The following is a 22,429-nucleotide window of genomic DNA, read 5'->3' as shown; positions in this document are numbered from 1 at the left end:
ACGTATTCCTATGGATTTTGGGGCGCTGAATTCAAATTCGGTATCAAAAATCACCTATCACGTCATGGTTGAGCCATAACCTCCAAAAATAACGAAAAATCATGCACTGAGGCAAATAAATTTAAAAATAATGCCAGTGATGCAAATTTTCACTTAAAAAACATGTCGAAGACTGTGAAGGATTGAACTACAATTTATTGAACTACACGTAAAGCTCTGGAAGCATATTTTCCCAGTAGCAAATGTGTGCTACATCGAATGGGTCAACTCGAGCCTAACCTAGAAATAAGTCTAACCTAGCCTAACCTAACCTAACCTCACGAAACACAATTAAACTGATTGTGATGTCCCGTTGTGTTTGCGGTACCGTTTCATTCAGCTTCGGCTTAGCCTACATAGAGGTTTAACCTATCCTAACCTAACAAAACTTGACCTAACCTAACCGAATACGCTGGCAACCCTGTTCTTGCGTACTTTCATATTTTGACATTAATAGCAGTAAATGTCTGGAGTTTCGTAACAGCTTGTTGCTAGCACATAGCTACACGTGTGGTTGAATTTCATTCGGCTAGGTTAGGTTAGGTCAGGTTTTTTAGGTTAGGATAGGTTAAACCTCTATGTAGGTTAAGCCGAAGCTGAATGAAACGGTACCGCAAACACAACAGGGCAACACAATCAGTTTAATAGTGTTTCGTGAGGTTAGGTTAGGTTATGTTAGGCTAGGTTAGATTTATTTCTAGATTAGGCTAGAGTTGACACATTCGATGTAGCACATATTTGCTACTGGGAAAATATTCTTCCAGAGCTTTACGTGTAGTTCAATAAATTTCTGTTAATTCAGGTTAGGTGAGGTCAGGTTCTGCTGGGTAAAGTTATATTAAATAAGTTGATATCAGGCAAGGGTTGATCCTTCACAGTTGTCGACATGTTTTTGAAGTGAAAAATTGCATCACTGGCATTATTTTTAAATTTATTTGCCTCAGTGCATGATTTTTCGTCATTTTTTGAGGTTATGGCTCAACCATGACGTGATGGGTGATTTTTGATACCGAATTTGAATTCAGCGTCCCAAAATCCATAGGAATACGTGTGTCTTGTTACCAGATCCGCACACTTTTTTGTGTGGCTGTGTAATTAATGAATAACTAGTCAATAATAATTCATGTTTTGGCGCGAATTAGTTGGATTTTTATGTTTTTGCCCATGATTCCTGACAACAAGCAATAATTGGAACACAATTCCCATCTGTTGCTTCCCATCTGTTGCTGATTCTACATGTTTGACCGAAATTTGCTTACTTCAGCGTGACGCAGTAGACAAGATCAGAATTATAATTCTAACCTCGGTGAAACTTTCGCCGAAATATGTTTAATTTCTAACCTTTGCAAGTCTTACCTGCAGCAAATTTTAACTTTGTTCTTTGATTGTTTTAAATCTGTTGTCTCGATTTATAGCTAGAATTCAGTCATACTTTGCGTTTTTTCCATTGCTGCTTAGGACGCCGTAGTAGACGAAAGATTGTATTCACATTCAACAAAATTAACCGCAATTTTTTCTGTGACATTATGGTGCATTATAATATTATAATATAACGTTGACAAATGCCCCAGGAATGCTTAAATTTCCATGAAGCTCCTAATCGAAACGACTGACATTGAAAAAAAAGAAGTTTACTGCCGATAAATACTCTCATAATGCATTTGTTTATTTGATATGTTTTTTTTAAATCATTAAATTAATCAAAAAATTATGAATTTTGCTAAAATTATCATAAAGTTGGTAGTTTTTAAAAAATGCTATGAAAAAAAAAATATTTCCGTCGAAAAATTCCTGACTAATGGATTTGTTTATTGAATTTGTTATAATTTCAACAATAATAATGTCAGAACAATTTTAATCATCATGTTTTTATCAAAAATTTTCGCAATATAACTTAAGAAACGTAAAATTATGAAAAATCTTAGAAAAAATTCTTTCAACAAATAATTTGTTTATAAATTGTTTTGTTTTTTATTATATAATATTAAAACATTGTTAAATAATGTCACATTATAAAAATTATGCGATTTCAACAATCTTTCTGTTATTGAGGTGCACCGGGAGCGTCAAAAGATTCGGCGGAGTTTTTGTCACCAAATTTCAAGCGTTTCGATAGCGAAGTGGTTAGAGTGCGTGGGAAAATACGCTAGTTTAGGTAGCTTAGGTAGGGTTCGAATCCTCGTTGAGTGCGATTATTTAAAGCGTTAAAGTGCTCGATTATACATCTAAGTAACCGTTTGTGCTAATTATGTATTTAATAACGATGAAAAATAAAAATTATATAATAATAATTTCAAAAATAACTTTTTTATAAATTATTGTTGTTAAAAATTAAATTAAATTTATTAATGTAATTAAAATTTTAAAAATTTAAATTATTTTTGTCAAAGGTTGCGCCGGTATGATCTTCATAGATGGCCCATATATGGGACCACATTTCGGATCGACGTGGAGAAGCCTAAGGCGTGGGCCGAATATAAATTCGCAACTGGGGAAGGATCTGCGATAATCTAATAAGTATTTCATTAAGTCCGTTTTAAGACCTCGAAACATGCAAAAATGGAAATTTGTGCATATTTTGAGTAGTTAAATAGTACTTGCATTGTATTGAATTAATCCATATCAGAACCTCATAAAGTCTCTGAGGATAGATAATTTAAGAGAACAAAAAGAGGACTTATATTTCGAGATCTTCTAAGGTAACTAAGAACAGGTGTTGCTCTAAATCCTTACTCTATTAAGGTTAGTTCAAGATATTTGAAACTTTAAGTGGAAAGTAATTAAAATAAAAGCTGCAATTTCAAAGCTTCCAAATTGAAAATTTGATGGTGTCGTAGTTCGAACATTTCTGCATAAATGCACTTAAATATTGCATAGTCGTAAACGACGTCACAGTTAAAGTCGTTTTACCATTAAATTCAACAGCGATTAATGGTTAAGATCGTAACCATCACCGATGTTCTCGCGTTTTATTGCACAATGGAAGCCAGAGGAAGCTTTGCTGCTTTGTCGACAAAATTATTTTCATTCTGCGAAAGAAACAAGGGATTTTCAAGATCTTTCAAACAAGTTTTTTTTTGTGAACTATTTAAAAAATGTTTTAAAAAAAAAAAAACAATAAACTTTCTTTTAAATATATTATCTTGAAATTAGAATTGTTTTAAAACAAAAACTCTGCCCTATTTAAATTCTTTTAAAAGTTATTAATACAGATTGTGTTTGAGGTTTTAAAGATTCTGTTCTTACCGGCAATAAAACTCATCACATTATTACATTTTTTAAAATAATTCTATACTGCCGTCCAAATATAAATTAGAAAATAGTAACTGTTGAAATTGTGCGAATTCATTGATAAATTTATTAAGTATGCATCTAATAATCTTAAAAAAAACATTGTATTCATATTAAAATCGTTATTAATTTACTAAGAAAGAAAACATTCCTTAACAATTTAATTCGTCACAATTTTACTATAAATTATTCCTTTTTATGAATTATTTATATTAATTCTTTTTTTCTTGCACACACTCAAGAGACTATGTTAAACTTTTAGGCTATAAATTTAGATGCATTGAAAAGCGAAAGGATTCAGATTTCGAAAGGCTGTTAGTAAATGTTTTGAAGCACCCTAACTTTGTTACGTTTAATGGCATGTTACTGGAACTTGTAAATTTTAACATATTTTGCATATTTTACTTGAAGATTTTAGGAAATATATAAGACATTGATTTATTTTAACTGGTCAAAAGTAGAAGACTTTCATTTTTTTGAATCTTTGAATGATTTAATTTGCAGTTCAATATTGAATACCTAATATTCCTGGCGCTGACTATGATTTCGTTTTAAATGACACGCTCAGAGCAAAAGCGAACTAAAAAAAAAGTTGCGGAAAAGAGAAGTAAAAACACGTGAGAGCAAAAACGTCTTAAGAATTAGCTGAGGGGTAAAACGACACAAGAATGAAGGGAGAAGATTCCCCCCACTTGGCTACTGCGAAGACCAGCCTCGTGTAAAGCCGAAAATGCGCGAACACGAATCCGAGCTCGCCCGACTTCACGAATGACGATCTAATCAGCTGCTCCTCAAATTTATTCTGGTTTTAAAATTCTGAGTTACCATAGAATAATTACATTTGTTGCGAAGTAGAAAATATTTTCACCATATAATTGAATTTTTTACTAAAATGATACATTTTTAACGGAAAATGGAATGTTTCATCTTTATCTAAACAAATCATATTATATCAGCAGAAAAGAATTTTTACTAATTAGGTGGATTTTTAACGAACGAAATGAATTCTTAATTAACATAGATGAACTTTGAAGAAGAAGAATAAATTATTACCAAAAAAAGATAAATTTTTAACTGAGAAAGATCAATTTTCTTACAAAAAAACAACAAATTTTTCAATTAAAAAAATACATTTTTAACCGATAATGAGACAGTTAAATTTCTAAATTCCAAAAATTAATTTTAAACAAAATATTAGAATTTTCAAAAACACAAAATAAATTATTTTTAACCAAAACAGATAATTTTTGAAACACGAAGAATAATTTAATTTAAAAAAAAAACATGAACTTTTAATGACTGAAAGCATTCCATTTTTAAGCGCAAAAATGTAACACAATAGTTCAATCTTTAACGAAAAAATATATAAATTTTCAACTAGAAAAGATCAGTTTTAAATCAAAAATGTTACAGTTAAAATTTAAGTATTAAAAAATGTTTTTTCAACCAAAAAGAATCGAATTTTCAATAAAGGTGTTAAATAATCAACCCAAAGAATGAATTTTTTTACCAAAATAGATGAATTTTCAAACAAGAATGATAATTTTCTACTATAAAATAAGAATTTTCAACTGAAAAAAAATAAATGGTAAAAAAATCAATAAAATTGTCCAATTTTTAACTTGAAGATTAATATTAAAACTAAGAAAACAAGTATCCAACCAAACATGCAATAGTTCATTTTCAGTTTAAAAAATTTAATTTTCGATGGAAATAATGAATTTTAAACTGAAAAATATAATTGTTAACAAAAAATTTAACAGTTGAATTTTAAATTCAAAATTTAATTTTGAACAAAAAGAAAAAAATCGAATTTACTACAGATTAGAAGTTTGAATAAAGAAGTAAATACACAAACAACAAGAATGATACTCTACCAATTAGATAGATTTTTAACCATATACGTACTTGAATTTGAATAAAAAAGATAAATTTTTAACAAAAAATGGAATTAATACATGTTTAGCAAAAAAAATTAATAAAAAAGCAAAAAAATTTATTTTAAAATGGAAAGATGAATTTTCAAAACAAATAAATTTTTATTAAAAAGCCGAAATTTCCACTCAAACAAAATTCTCTTTCAACGAAAAAACAATGAATTTTCAATCAAGGAAAGTAATTTTCAAACAAACATTTTTCTTAAAAACGACGTAGTTTTAAACAAATTAATTTTCAAAAAAAAAACTAATTGTCTATAAAATGGGTAGTTTTCAACCATAAATGCCATCGTAACATTTTCAATAAAAAAAATAATGTTAAAATTACGAATTTACCAAAAAAATTTAACCAGATAGTTGAATGTGTTAACTAAAAAAAATTTTTCAACTAGGAAGGGGATAGTTTAATTTTCAGCTGAAAAATTTTTTTAAAACAAAATCATTATTTTTAACCAAAAATATCAGTTTTCAAACAAGAAGGAAAAGTTTCTACCAAAATGACGAACGTTCATCTGAAAAAAACAAACACTTTTTAACTGAAAATTCCATTTTATGCTCAAAGTTTCAGTGGAAAAAATTAAATTTCAACACAAGAATAACATATAAAAAAAAAAGAATTCTCAACCAAAATGTGTATTCTGTTTCTGTAAAAAAATTTTAAATAAGTAGATCAAAAATCATCATTCTATCGACAAAAAACCAGTTTACTACACTAGTCGATAACATAATAATGAATTTCAATGTTTATTTTAAACAATTTTTCTCGTTATTCGCCTCAAACGCGAACTGAATTATTAATAGAAACAAATAAGAAAGTCTAACTCTTTTTTACTGAATACATTCCGTTTTAGTTTAAAACTTCTAGCATTACATTTTTTTGATTGAGGTATTATCTTTTTTTGTTGAAAATTTTTTTATTTGGTTTAAAATGAACTTTCCTGTTAGAAATTCATATATTTGGTTTGAAAATTCAAAAGTTTTGCAAAAAAATCATCTGTTCCGTTAAAGTATTTCATTTTTACACACAAATTTTTTTAAAGTTGATATTTTTTTCTTTCTGGACTTAAAAAGCCTTTTTGATTGAAAATTGATTTTTGAACTGAAAATTTAACACTTTCTTTTTTAGTTAAAACTTCAACTGTGTGGTGGAAAATTCATGTATTTTGTTGAATATTCGTCTTTTTTATAAGAATATTATTCTTTATGTTTGTAAATTCATTTCTTTGGTGAAAATGTAGCTATTTTATTGTTAATCCGATTTTTTTAAATTAATTTTTTTAACTGAAAATGTAACTGTTACTGTTTTGGTTAAAAAGGTATGTTTTTTATTCGAAAATGAACTTCTTTCGTTAAAAATTAAACTATTATGTTGAAAAATTAATTTTAACTATTCTATTTTTGGTTAAATACTGATTTTGTAGATTGTAATTCATTTCTAAAGTTGGAAATTACTTTCGTGTTTGCTTCAAAATTCGTCGTTTTGAGAGAAAATTAATTTCATTTGTAGAAAATTCATTTTGTTATTAGAATATTATTCTTGTTGTTTGTGCATTTACTTCTGTGCTTAAAAATTTATCTATTTTGTTGTAACTTAGATGGATTTGTTGTTGTTCAAAACTGATTTTTTAAATTGAATATTTAACTGTTTCATTTATGGTCTAAGATTTATATTTTACGTAAAAAATTAATTTTTTTATTGATAATTTAACTATTTTGTTGAGAATATGATTGTTTTTGTGCTGAACAAAAATTCAACTGAAAATTTAATTATATAATTTTTTGTTCAAAATTTATCTTTTCTAGTTGAAAATTATTTCCTTTTTCATTGAAAATTGAACTATTTGATTCGAAATTTGTTTTTTTTTATGCTTGAAAATTGACCGTTTCCAAGTAAAATTTCATCTGTTTTGTAATTAAATGATTCTTCTTGTTTAAAAATGTATCTATTTTGGTTGAAAATTCTTTTTCTTTTGTTGTTGATAATTGAACTATTTTGTTAAAAATTCAAGTGTTTGCTGAAAATTAATTTTGTATACTGAACCATGAAATGTATCATCTGCGGTTGAAGTTTTTTTAAATTTGAAACTTGAACAATTTTTCTGAGTTTTTTTCTTGAATATTGAATTTTCTCAGTTAAAATTCATTTTTTTGTGTAGAGAATTATTCTTATTTATAAAAATGCATCTATTTTAATCAAGAATTCATTTCTTTCATTGAAAAAAGTCTGAATTGTATACTAAAAAAAGGCATTTTTAGTAAAATACATGAAATGTGCACAAAAGAAATTTATTTTCCACCAAGTCTAATTTTCTAGACAAAAATTAATGCTTAATCATAGTTGAATTTTCGACAAAAAAAAATTAATTTTCTTGTTGAAATTTTTTTAAATTATTGAAATTTATTAAAAATTCCTTAGGATATTTTAAAACATCCTAATATATTTAAAATCCTTTAAAATTTCTTGAAATTTTTCAAAACTCTTGAAAATTCCTTGAAAATTTAAAAATACCCTAAAATATTCCAAATCCTTTAAAATCTCATACTAAATTATTGAAATCAATGGAAAATTCCTTGAAAATTCAAAAATACCCTAAAATAAATCAAATTTATTTACAATTTCATAGGGTGAGTGATCCAGTGGCTGAATAGTCACCAGTGAATGAACACTAATGCGAAAAAAATATGAATATAACCTCTCAAAGTTAAAGTCTTTATGAATTTCTATATATTTGAAATCTTAAAGCAATTTTCAAGAGTTTAATACACAATTCTTTGCAGTAAATTCTTGTAAATAATTTTAAAAATTTGTTGAATCACAATAAGGTACGTGCCTAAGTACAGTTTACACTGCTTTTACAAAAAATTCTTGACCTTTTCTGCATCAAAGTTGTCCTGTTATAGTTGTAAGATATTATTATTCAATTTCCCACAAGGTTTTTACACAAAAAGTACTTTTTTTATTAATAAATGAGTGTTCACGTACTGGCCCTTTAAATTGCCCGTGTTCCAGTGAACGAACGCTGTGTTCATTTATGGGAGCAAAAATTTCACCCCGCAGGTCCAGTGAATGTACAGCAGGTGACGGGGACCTGGCTGTTGTTTCGTTACATATGAATAAGTTTGTTTCAATTAATTTCAATTAATAATTAGTCACAATTAATGTGACTATAAATACCGAAGCTATAAATATAAATATAAACTATAAATAGTTATAGTTTAAATGTACATTTTTGTGGTTAGAACAACAAAAAAACACGCAAGAACTAAATTAAAGATAAGGCAACTTTGAGGTTAGAAATGTAATGCTTTTTTTGCATTTAGAAAACGTTGTTTAACTATAAAAACATTAATTCGTGCTAGGTACTACTGCGTACTAGTCAATATGTATTTATAAATGTTTAAAGAATTTTCATTTTTACAACACTGTGATTTATATTTGTATTTGCTTATTTAACCTAAAGCAGCATAGTAAGGTGTTGTATTACAAATGTTATGTTTCCTAAAAATCAGTTTTCTATTGTAGCCACTAGATAAGAGCTATCTATTTTTAAAGGAAAAGCTGTATTTTTTGTAAGGTTAAAAGAACTGATAGAAATGTTTTAAAAATACATATTGCAATAAAAAATTAGGAAAAGTGATCCTAGTTCTGTGTTCAACTTTTGTATTCCCTCCTTTCTTTATATCTAAATGTCTTGTGGTTTTTATCGAAATAATATATTTAATGAGTTTCGCAACGCTTTCTAATATTTTACATTATTTAATTGCTCATTTTGTAATGTACCTATGTAATTTTATACCTAAATCCTAATTCTAATTTGTAGTGACTATAGTGTTCATTCACTGGTGCTCTACTGTTCATTCATTGGCTCACAGTGTTCATTCACTGGTGTTTTCGTTAATTTTGCACTATTTAATTATTTTTTATAAAGCTTTTTAGTAAAAACAAAATTTGTTTGTCGGATTATGAAATTTAAACCCTTAGGAATCTATTTTCAAAACTTTGTAAGAATAATCAATTATTATAACGTGAAATGGACTAGTTGTAATCAATGATTTCCCTACGTGTTCATTCACTGGGTCACTTACCCTACTACATTATTGAAATCAATTGAAAATTCCTTGGAACATTTTTTTTTAAATTTATGTATCTTATTCCAAATTTACTTTTTTTGTATAAAACTAATTATTTTAGTTGAAAGTTGAACTATTTCTATTAAAAGATAGTCAACTAGTCATTAATATTAATAAAAAATGTTATAATTATAATATTACCATTAATAATATATATAATAGTAATAATATCCATATTATATATACCTGAAAAACATAACCTCAAAATCGAATCATGCATGAAATTAAGAATCACGCGAAACATCAGAATCGCCAATTTCTTTAATTTCTTTCAAATGGGGATCGAGATATAAAAAGAAGACCTATGGTGTGGGTAAATCTTAGGCTCGATCTGGTAGCTCTGGGAGCAGCTGATTAGACCTTTATTTGTGAATTCGGGTGAGCTCGGTTCATGTTCGCACATTTTCGGCTTTACACGAGGCTGATCTTCGTAGGAGCATAGTGGGGGGAATCTTCTCCCTTCATTCTTGTGGCGTTTTACCTCTCGGCTAATTCTTAGGTCGTTTTTGCTCTCGCGTGTTTTTACTTGTCTTTTCCGCAACTTTTTTTTTTAGTTCGCTTTTGCTCTGAGCGTGTCAAATAATAGGTGCCCTAAAAAACATTCGTATATTATAGATTTCTACGTGCTGATTTCCAACACGATATTAATTTTTCTAAAAAAGCTTGCATTTTGTAATAAAGAATTTTTTATAAAAAATTGCTTTAAATAAATAAAAGCAAATTGTTATATTTTTTACAAGAAAATTGAATAAAATCATATGAAAAAGGTATCATTACATTTTTTCCCACGTATAATGTTGTTTGAATATTGAAATTTTTGAAAAAATGGAAAATTCCCGAAAATTTCAAAAGTGCGAAAACATAGGTCCTTTTTATATTCTCTACGGTGCTGAATGAATTCTTTTTTAAATCTCCTAAATACTCATCATCATTTTTTGATGCTCTTAGGTCTTCTTTCGTACAATTTTAATTCTCTTTGATTCTCTTAAAAATTTTTCAGTATTTTTTAAGTTCTCATTTACACCTCTTATAATCTGCGCAGAGTTTGAAGTCCGGTTTTATTACTCTATAAATTCTGCAATAATTTGAAATCCTACCTAGAGGTTTTAAATGTGAAATTATTGAAAATAATATTGAAAATTAACTAAAATGTTAATGAATAACTATTTTTAAATATATCTAAAAGTATTACTCATAAAATATTAAGGTAACCATTCATTAAAATTTACAGCATATTATAATGTGAGAATATATTTATTCGAGTTCTTTTTGGTCGATAGACAATCTAATATACACTGCATTATCTATATCCTTCTGTCTCCGCATCGTAGATATAGCTAAAAATCTCAAAGAATGACGCACTTCTTCAAATTTGAAAAGCAAGACAATTTTTTCAGATTTTAATTATCAATAAAAATGGTTCAAAATAATTCGATTTATACCTGTATAATGAAAATTCCGTTAAAATATTGTTACCCTGTCTAATTGACTTTCAAGTTTCAAAAAATCGAAAAAAGTCGACTTTCGCTATTTTCTTAGTCACGGTAAATTTCTCGACTATTTCAGCATTAAGTGTGTGATATACGTTAAGGGGAATGTATTTTCAATATGTCGCAACAATAATATACCAGGAATGTTGACATTAAAATCATTTTTGTTGATTTTTGAACAACAAGCAAGTAAATTTGGACCTAAATATCCAAAAATTCATTATTTAATAATTGATACATAATTAATAAATAATTAATTAATAATTAATTAATAATAATTCGTGTTTTCGCGTTAATTTACCGGATTGGTTACTGATAGCGTTTTCATTTAAAATTATTTTTTAAATTTGTTTGTTTATCATTCTTTACAACAAACAATAATTGTGAAATGCATAAAGAAATAAAAAATTATTGAAATTTATATTTGTGATGTAAAAGGTATTTCCTTTCAATTAAAAATCGATTATTTATTTTTAAAGCAGTAAACTCAAATAATTATTTTAAATTTGAATTTGTAAGTCGGTTTTGTGACCAAAGAATTGTTTATAATAATTAATTGTTTGATGCAAAGATTGACTTGCATATTTTATCACTGTAAATAAGCGCGCCAACTATAACCAAGTTGACTGTCGACCCGAAGTATGCAGGTTAAAATAGCAGACAGTTTTGACATGTTTTGATTTAACTGTAGGAGGATACAGTTGTACTTAATTAAAAAGATGGATGCAGTGTCGGAAGGAATCGGCAAAGGAAAACAAAGAACGTGTATTGGTCACAGTTTCTCACGTGTGATACTGTGCTTCTGTCATCAATTTCTCCTATTCTAAACCTAAAACATGACTTTGGAAAGTTTATAGAATAAAAATTACACTCTTCGTGGTGTGCATTCATAAGGCTGTCACATCAACAAAGACCGTAGTAGCTTTGTTTATGATTTCCGATTCCTTTTTTTTGTAGAATATCAACAATTTTAGACTTTTTCATCCTCTCCCTATCCCGAAAGTAACGTAACCATCAGCTAAAGCCAAAGTTTATGTCTATATATATATTTTTAAATACAATTAGAGTAGATGACATTTTGAATTCAATACGAAATACTTGAAATACCTACGATTTCAAGCTAAAATATATTGCATCTTGAAGAAAATAATTAGATTTTCAACCAAAAGATATTTTTTATTTAAATAGATGAATTACACGAAGAGACAAATTTTCAAAAAAAAAAAGAAAAAAATAATTTTCAAGTAAAACGTAGCATTAACAACCAAAGAGATACACTTTTCAATAAAATAGAAAAGTTTTCAAAAAAATAGTTTAATATTTAAGCAAATAGTAACATTTTGAAGCCAAGATGAAGAATTTTTTGAAAGATGTCTGAATTAAAAAAAAGGTTCTTTTCAAACAAGAAAGATAAATTTTCAACCAAGAAAGAGGATTTTTTAGTATAAATTTTTATCAAAATAGTTAATTTTTTTACCAAAAATCAAAACTAACAAAATAGTTGAATTTTCCAAAATAATTAGATTTAAAAAAAATAGTTAAATTTCTAATAAAATAATTTAATTCTTAGTATACAAAGATGATTTTTGGATCGAATGGTCAAACTTTTCAACAAAAAAAGATTAAGATTCGAATATTTGAATTTTTATGACAAATAGACAAACTTTTTAGAAGACATTTGAATTTGCATAAAAAAAGTTAATTTTTAATCAAGAAAGATTATGTTTTTACCACGAATGATTAATTTTCAACAAAAAAGTAAAGTAAAGAGTTTTTAATAGAAAAAGATCATTTTCAATTCAAAAAGATGATTTTTTAACCAGATAATTAAATTGCTAAACGAAAAAGCTAGTTTTTGTAACTAAAAATAGAATATTTTAATGGTCAGTTTAAGAAATTTATTTTCAACTAAACATGAAACCAATTTTTACGAAAATAGTTAAATTTTTAAACAAAAAGATTAACTTTGAACTAAAAAAAATAATTTTAAACGAAGTATTTTAACTTTTTATAGAAAAGATGACTTTTGGACCCCCGTGCCAAATTCTAAAAATGCTAACGTAGTTTATGAAAAGTAACGCCAGGCAAATTTCTTTCAGGGCTACATGAGTGATCATTTCAATTTAGGGCTAAGCGTGCGAATCAATTAATTTCCTAAAATAAAATTAACCTCGAATATAGAAATAATAATGCCTTTTAGTAATGCCCATAAGTAAAATTATGAAATATCAATCTATTAAACTTTCTTTGTTAGGATATCAAGCATTACTTCAATTAATCTAAAATTATATATTAAGAATCAACAAATGCTTTATGGATTCCCCAGCATCAAGAAATATCGCATGACTTGAGCAAATCTCAATCCGACAGAATACATTGGATGTACTATTACTTAACGTCTCTTTAATTAATTTTGCATTTAAACAGCATCATATGTGACTTATGGTATTCATTTTATGTGAACAAAATATACTAGAATAAAATTATTCAATTTCCATTATAGTACCAGAACTTTTCTTTATAATTTTAAAACAAAAATTTGGGTATTCTTTTAAATAGAAAATATTTAAATTAAAATTGTCTTAATAAATACTCATTACTAGTAAATTTCTAATCTGCTAAATATTTCTGTTATTCAATAAAATCACATTGTAGTTTTATTCTGCATTTAAAACAAGTAAGAAAATGGACGGATGTAAAATTTCTATATATTTTATAGTGATTATTTGTTAAGAATATTTTTATTCAAATTTTTGCTATTTCAAAAAAGCGCGCTCTACAACGCATGCACCTTGGAATAAAAAGCAGTCATGGACATAGGAAACACGAGACTAGGCATGCCATCCTAACCTTGCGAGCGGGTTTTAATCGACGAGGGGGGGGGGGGAATTCCATGAGTGGGTAGAGCCGCCATCTTACCATGTGCCATTTGATTATGCGCACGAGCATTTTTGCCGACAAACTGTGCATGAAAATATAAACATGTGGGCGCTGCCATGTTTGTCGCGGGACATCAAAAGGTGGCGGACCTCCCACCTCATTGCATCACCTCCGAAAAAGATATGGCAAGTCCCTTGTTTCCTATGTCCTTGGAAGCAGTGAATAGATGATTTCCTAGAATCTAATAAGGATTTCATTATGTCCGTTTTAAAACCTCCAAAAATGGAAATTTGAGTACATTTTGAGATGTTAAATAGTATTTCAATTATAATGAATTAATCCTCATCAGATCCTCGTTAGGTCTCCGAGGCTAAAGAATTTAAGAGAATAAAAAGAGGACTTATGCTTCGATCCGAAAGTACAGTCGTACGAATAATCACCATCACAGATTTTTTATTCATCAACGTATGGTTTATAAGGATTCGTACCAAACAAATTTCATTGTTTGTTAATAACAATTTGTACAATAATAAAATGACGAAAATTACTTTTTCCAGAGGGTTTTTATTTTACATCGACATTTCCCGTCCAGAAATTGCCCAACTTATTCCCAAGTACCGATCTGGCCACGATCGGATTTTCCATATGTGGCCGCAAGGGGGCAGATGGTGTGGCTCGCGTCGGCACCATGCCGGGTAGGGCTAGGTTAGACAAGATTATGTCAAGCAGCCCCCTGCCTCGACCGTGTATGTGTATGCAGTAGTAGTTTTCTCACGATCTGGAGGGGAAATTTCGGTCAAAATAATCCAACAGATGGCGCCACAAAAAGTCTTTTTCATTGAATTGCATTAATGAAAAGCAAAAATAATTAAAAACTTGATGCTGTTTGCAAATAAAAAAATATGAAAAAATAAGAGTAACTATTACTAATTATTGCAAAAAAGAAAAAGTCATGAAAATATGTATTTTAATATGAATAAAATTTAATTTTGAGATACATTTTGAAAACGGTTCGAACTTCATATTTCTATGATTTATTTTGCTGGTATTATTGATTTTATTATTTGTTCTAGTCAAACAAAATTATTTATTGTTGAAATTATTAATGTACTATAGCTAATGAAAAAATTAATAATATTTAAGACCTCAATGACAAAAATATTTAAACATATACATGATCAGAAGAATGAACAAAAAGTATATTACTTATATCCAATATAAATATAATAATAATAATTAAAATATGTAAGAATACAACTTAAGTTGCAAAGTAAAGAATATTTGTACCTTTAAAATCTTAACAATTTCAAGTTTTGAAGGAAATATTTTTTAAAAGTAGTGGTAATTGTAATTAAAATGTTTGAGGGAATCATTTGGTAAAAAGTCAATGACACGAAACATAAATGAGAAAATGGATTTAATGTTATTTAATATAATGTATATATTGATTTAAATTGAACCAAACATCATATATAAATTTATACAGTTCAATCATTTATTTGTTGCTTAATCTTGAAAGCTTTTTTCTCGCTGCATTCAGCCCCTAATAATTATATGAAAAAATGTAAATTTAAAGAAGATTTTGAATTAAATAGTTGTTTATATAATTGAAAACCTGATTTTTAAAATAATTATACTATAAGCTATTCAAATCTATAAACAAACGTACTGTCCTCATGACGCACAGTTGGAGGAAATGCACTTTTTTCAATCAAAAATTTTTAGAGCCTTCAATTTTCATGCGATTTACAATTTTTTGTTTTAAATGAAAGATCATTAAATTCTATAGATCTTGACTCTCCGAACTTTTATTTCCTCTATTTTTTTATTAATAATATTTCCACTCAAAGTATGAACCAAGTCTTATTATTGGTGAAATTTTGTTTTGCTAAAAGTGCTTCCCATTAAGGTAAGAATGACATTTAATAACAAAAATAATTGAAAAGTTTATAATAACCACTGTGATAAACAATTTTTGTAGCAAAATATTAGAATTTGAGATTTTTTCAATTATAATTTCCTTCAATGGCTAGAATGACTTCAGGTATCGCTTAAAATAATAAATATTTAATAATATTTGATAAAATATAACAATTAAAATTTTTGTAAACAAATTATATAAACAAATTTAAAATGTTGGCCCTTTCGCATAGACAATTTTTTTTGCACTGGAAATGTTTTAAGCTATTGGACGAATGACTGCTAGTAACAAAAATATCAGAAAAGTAAACAATAACAACCGTTATTAACAATTGTTGTGACAAATTATTAAACTTAAGGTTGTATCCAATTTAAATTTCCTTTGATGGCCCAGCCGGTGGGTTATTGTCAAAAGATTTTGTATTGGTGAATCTTAGCATGCAGTATTATGATTCATTTCCAATATATTACGATTGAAACCCCGACTTTTTCCAAGTGAAACTGCCAACATTGGAAATTTTTTAATGTAAATTGTGTATAAACATGTAAATTGTTATATTCCACTAAATATGATCAAAGATACATTTTTAGGAATATCCGTAGCCATTATAGCGATTAAAGAAACTAAAATTTTTGATAAAAACTTACATTTGAATATTTTGTCACGAGAATTATTTATAACAATGGTTATTGTTAAAATATTATTAAATATTTATTCTTTTAAGGAATACCTGACGTGTTTCTGGCGATTGAAGGAAATCATAATTTTAAAAATCTCAAATTCTAATATTTTGCCACAAGAATTGTTTATAAAAATAGTTATTATAAACTTTCAAATTATTTTTGTTATTGAATGTCATTCCTACATTAATTTAAAGCAGTTTTAGCAACAAAAAATTTTACCGATAATAAGACTATTTGTTAATTTGTTTATCAAATTTGTTTGCAACAAATAAATGGAATAATAAATAAATTATTTGTATTTTATGAGCCCCTAAACATTAATTTAAGACAATATAAAGTTTTCCTGATTAGTTATTAAAGCGTGTAAAATTGTTATGTACAAAATTTCAGTTTTTCCATACTTTGAGTGGAAAAATTATTTAAAAACAAATAGAGAAGACAAAAGTTCGGAGCGTCAAGCTAAACAAAAACAGTGAGTTTCTTCCTAATGTGCGTCATGAGTACGGTACGTTTGTTTATAAAGTTTAACATTTTATAGCCTGTTCATTTTAGAAATGAGGTTTGCAATAATATAATTAATTATTCAATTCAAAATATTACAATTATTATTACTTTACAAAAATATTTTCTTGAAAACTTGAAATTTTTAATATTTTAAAGGTACAAAGATTCTTTACTGTGCAACTTAAGATGCAGTCTTACATATTTTTATTATTATATTATATTATATTTGAAGCACGTCATATATTTTGTATTAATTCTTCTGATCATGTATAGGTTTTAAATAGTTTTGTCATTGAGGTCTTTAATATTATTAATTTTTTTATTACCTACATTAATAATTTTAACAATGAATAATTTTTTTTAACATTAACAAATAATAAAATCGATAATATGAGCAAAATAAATCATAAAAATATCAAGTTCGAACTGCTTTCAAAACGTATCTCAAAATTCGATTTTATTCATATTAAACTACATATTCTTATGACTTTTTCTTTTTTGAAATAGTTAGTAATAGTTACTCTTATTTTTTCATATATATTTTTTTGTCTATTTGCAAACAGCATCAAGCGTTTAATTATTTTTGCTTTTTCTTAATGCAATTCAATGAAAAAGTCAGACCTACTTTTTGTGGCGCCATCTGTTAGATTAGTTTAACCAACAATTCCCCCGGGTATTGCCTAAATATTCTCTACGGTTAATTAAAAAAAAAAAACATAAATAATACATTAAAAATTTGTAGTTATAATAAATTGAATTTTAAAGAACATTCATGTTAAATAATCTGTTTCAGATAGATTATTTTAAAACCTTGGTAACCTTGAATTCTTTTTGAATTTGGATTGAAAATGCTACAATAATAATCGTTTTGTGAGTTTAAAAATAATGTAAAAACTGTCAAAAATTTGAACAATATTTCTATAACATAAAAAATAACCATTTGTATTGTATAGGTACAAAACTCCATATATTGAGGTTTTATTTTTGATTTTTGTTGTAACATTTTTTATTTTACTATATTCAATGACTTTACTTACGTATGAAAACATATCCCCACATAAACGTCTTGGCAACGCCCAAAAACTGCACAAGCTACCACCATTTTTTATATTTATTTACAAGAAATTATAATTAAATAAATTATAAATTAATCAATTCTGAAAAGTGCGATAAACGTTACATTATTGGGGCACTCGAGACACAAAGCACGGTCCTGTGCTGCGCCAAACTTCATCCAACGAAAATATTCTCAACTAATCAGCTTTATCTAGAAAGAGATCGGTCTATGTCTCATATGTTTTCTCTCTCTCTCTCTAGAGGCCGTTACCGTTCTCCCCACAGCATTACCGGTCCATTTCTATATGTCGATGGTTCGGAAGCACAGAATTGTTAGTGAGATTTCTTATATCCGCAATGAAGACGAGGACAAACTTTCGAAAAGCGCTTAACTCCAATTAATTCGAAACTTCGTATACCTATGCATGTTGACGCGCTGATAACGAATATGGTAGTGAAAATACCCGCAAATTTGTTTTTCAAGGTTAAACCCCCAAAAAGCAATAGGAATATAATGTTTCCCCGCTTATTTTAGTCAATAATAAAAATTTACAAAAAAGTTTTGAATAAAATTTGTCGGTCTTTCAACAAAACACATTTTATGTTGAAAATGTTTGTACACTACGACTGATTTTTTTCTAGAAAATGTACGATAAATATGAAAAATCACAGAAATACTGCAAAATGTTTAGCAGTTCGGCCTAAATTGTATGAAAAAATTATAAAAATTATAAAATTATAAGAACAATATGTATTTTTAAAAGATCTAATAATTTTGACCTATTTTTGGAATAATTTCGAAAGATTTTTCAGATATAATTTTCAGTCATTTCCAATCATTTACATTCCTAAAGTTGTACGTTAACTTCCTTTGCATTCACATTACCTGAAAACATTAATTTATACAAAATATATGAATTTTTGGATTAGTAACATTATAGATTAAATGCACTTAATATTTTCTCGAATATAACCTCACTCTTAAAATTACATTACACGTGCCCCATGTGCGTTAGTCAAACAAAAGACATTCGAAAAAAATATTAAAAAGATTCAAAAATATATTTTTGCAATGCCGGTCCTTTACATTGGGAACTTTAGGACCGAAAAATTCTTTTTTTTTTCGATTTCAGACGACTAAATTGGAATCTTTATAACAAATTCAGCAAACGCATTATTCTTGCATTTGTAGACGGAAAAATTCGTTTCTTTTATGTCAGTCTTTTCAATTGGGAACTTCATGATAATTTCAGTAAAATGGAAATCTAGTTGATACATTCTATTATCTTTTTAACACATTTAATAAATATATACATTATTTTGGTATTACCAAATACCAAAAAATTCCTGATAAATGCATTTTTTTATTAAATTTATTTATAATATTAACAATAATAATTTCACGAAGAAATTTCTTCATCATTATATTGTTTCTATCCAAAGTTCTTGCAATATAACTTAAAAAAATGTAACCTTATAGAAAATCGCAGAAAGCATTCTTTGAACAAATAATTTCTGCATAATAAATTTGCTTGTTTATTACATAAGATTGGAGCATCTTGAACTGATGTTACTCTATAAAACTTAGGGGATTTCAACATAGAAAAAATGGCTATTTTGTTCGTCATATTGATTTTTTTATGAAGAATTGACAAACTGATTCAAAATATAAAAAAAGATGAATATGATTTTGATTTTAAAGTTTATAGGTTATTCACTTCAACATATTATTTGATAGGAAATTTAAAGTAATTAAATTTTGAATGCCTAGTTCTCGCATGCTTTTTAAAAGCAAATTGTTGTATTTCCTTTGCAGATTAATTTGGAAAGAGGGTTAACAAATTTGTGAAGCTATACTTTAAAAATATTCAGTGTTCGATGCTTTTTTGGAATTTTTAAATTTTTCATCATTTAAGATTGACTTTATTGTATATTAAAATAGATAAATTTTAAATATGTGCCAGTATTTAATCAACAATTTTGAATGTTTTATTTCGACATTTCTAATTATGATATTGTGTCACAAATTGAAAGTTTTTTCATTTTTGTTGATTTGAAACTAAAGTTGATAATTTAAAAGATATCTAAATAGTAAATATTTATCCTGAAGCATTTCTATTTTTGGTTAAGAATTTTTAATGGTTTATTTGGAATATTTATAAATTTCTACGAGTAACACACCAATTTGACCTTCCAATAATACGAGCAGATCAACAGTGGCTTAAAGCAGATCTATCGAAATAAAGTAGGTTATGTGCACCCAATGTTACGGACAAATGTGACGTCGATGGACGGGTCAATTCTTGACCACAGTCGGGTCGACTGCACTTTCACGGTATTTTTGTAATAATTAACCAGAGTTCATCCGACGGTCCGCTCATACTCGAGCCAAGGTTTGACCGACCGTCGGGTGCGTCAAGGTGACTTATGACAATCCGACTGCTGTATCAAGAGTCGGACCGACCGCGTTATTGCGGTCGTGCCGGAAAATCTTCTATAATTTACCCAACGACGTCGGCGGCGAGCGAAAAGCCGACCGTCGCGACCGTAGATCGGTTACCAAAGCAGTGCCGACTTTGGGCCGATGGTCAAGCTCTGCAATCCGACTAAATTCCGCACCTGGGTAATTCAAATTCATTTATGAATGTGTCTGTGTGTGTGTGTGTAATAGCTCTAAATTTGAACATTGTTTTTCGAAACATAATAGTTTTCTCCGAAATGCAAACTCTTAACGATAAATTCAAGGAATACAAACATTTCAATAATGTAGAATATTGAAAAATGGAAGTTTTGTAAAACACAAAGTCTGAAAAAAATATTATTAAAAAATTTTTCCAAATTTTACTAATTATAGAAATAAAAATTAAAAGGAGCCAATCGGGACCCTCTCAGGGCCACATTTTTCCTGATCAAGGTCCGACCGGCGCCCCACAAAAATTTCTGCACGAGTTAACTTGACCTAGATTAAGTATGGCCAATGTGATGTTTTAACTTTCGAATTATTATAAACAATAATTTTTAATGCAATTAATAAGTTTCTTATATCAGCAGTTAATACGTAACAAGAACAATAATAAAATTTCTTGTTCTTGTCACTACTTCTTATATTAGAAAATGTTTGTGCACCTTCAAGCATTAGGAACTACTTATTTCTAGAAGATTGATATAATACTACTAACCTTGGCTGTTGTATATATTTTTATAGAATATAAACAGAAATATATAATTTTCCACAAAAAGAGGTTGTATTTATTATAATTTAATTATGTTAATGAAGAAAATTTGAACGACAAATAAGCTAGGTCAAAGGAAATGTAGATGCAAAATAAAAACCCTGTGAAAAAAGTCAACCATACGTTAATGAATAAAAAATATGTGATGGTGATTATTTGTACGAACCATATTGCCCTACAACGCAAAAATATATGTAAGCGACATTTAAAAAAAGTGGGTTTCTTATATTAGTGGAATCATGAGAGTAAGCTGCGCCTGACTATCATGGTTAAAGTTCTAATTTTTAATTGTTTATAATGAAGAATAAATGTTTAAAATTCAAAATATTGAGCAAATGGACCAAATGTAACATAAAAATGAATGGAAAGTACTTTGCGGTGCCTGAAATTTGTAAGAGAAGGCGAATACGTCACGAGATACAAGGAAAGAATATATGTAAAGTGCTTTGCGAATCTTTCGTCTGGCAAAAGTGTCCGAGTACGCTGCTTGGTACAAAATCAAAACTCCGCGTCTGCGGAGTTCTTCTTAGCTGGGATTTGATTCCAGAAAAATCCGCAAGTACATTTTTTAATAAAAATTGTTTAAATAAAATGTGTTCCTATACTAAAGTTCTTAGCGCAAATGTTTTTTTTAATATCTCCGTTCAACTCAGAGAGTAATTACATAACTTTTTAATTTGGACAACAGTAAACTTTCAGAGCTGCAATTTTTTCGCACTTTTGGAATGTGATTTTATTTAATTTTCCTAAAAAATATAACATTTATTTTTTATTTATTTGAAGCAATTGTGTATAAAAAATGGTTTATAATAAAATTTGAGTTGTTCTTTTGGAAAACTCAATATCGTTTTCGAAATCAGTAGGTTAACATTTATGTAATTCGACTTTTTTCGGGAAACTCTCATTTTAAATGAAAGCATAGCCAGTGTCAATACTATAATTGAGAAACGGTTTAATTTTACATTCTATCGCTCTATTTTTATGGACTGGACCTTCAATTGTTTGTTTTATTTTTCATTTTCTACGTTAAAAAGACTTTTTAAACTCACCGGATAATGTAGGCAATGGCCTTCCGATAACGGCTACAACAGCGGCTGCAATTCCGCCGGAAAATTGAGCTTGGGCTAACGCCCCACCAACTGCATGAGTACCTCCTATTGGTCTGGGTGGTTCACCCATTGTCTTTGTTGTACCTGCAAATCAACAAAATTAAACTTTCTCGATATATTATCTAGTAGCACAATCTTGGGAGAATCGGAAAAAT

General features: G+C 27.8%; 1 protein-coding gene across 3 annotated transcripts in view; it reads right to left on the bottom strand.

The window, feature by feature from the left end:
• LOC117174442 (5-hydroxytryptamine receptor-like) overlaps window positions 1-22,429 on the bottom strand; it is a 554,399-nt gene that overhangs the window by 24,994 nt on the left and 506,976 nt on the right. For all 3 annotated transcript variants that reach the window (XM_033363567.1, XM_033363568.1, XM_033363569.1), the window contains one exon: window positions 22,215-22,358. In XM_033363567.1, the coding sequence (XP_033219458.1) occupies window positions 22,215-22,358 (144 nt within the window). The remainder of the gene's footprint in view (window positions 1-22,214; window positions 22,359-22,429) is intronic.

This window comes from Belonocnema kinseyi, chromosome 6 (genome assembly GCF_010883055.1).
Source record: "Belonocnema kinseyi isolate 2016_QV_RU_SX_M_011 chromosome 6, B_treatae_v1, whole genome shotgun sequence".
NCBI lineage: Eukaryota > Metazoa > Arthropoda > Insecta > Hymenoptera > Cynipidae > Belonocnema > Belonocnema kinseyi.
Note: the sequence above shows the minus strand (reverse complement) of the source record. Positions and strands in the feature narration are given on the sequence as shown.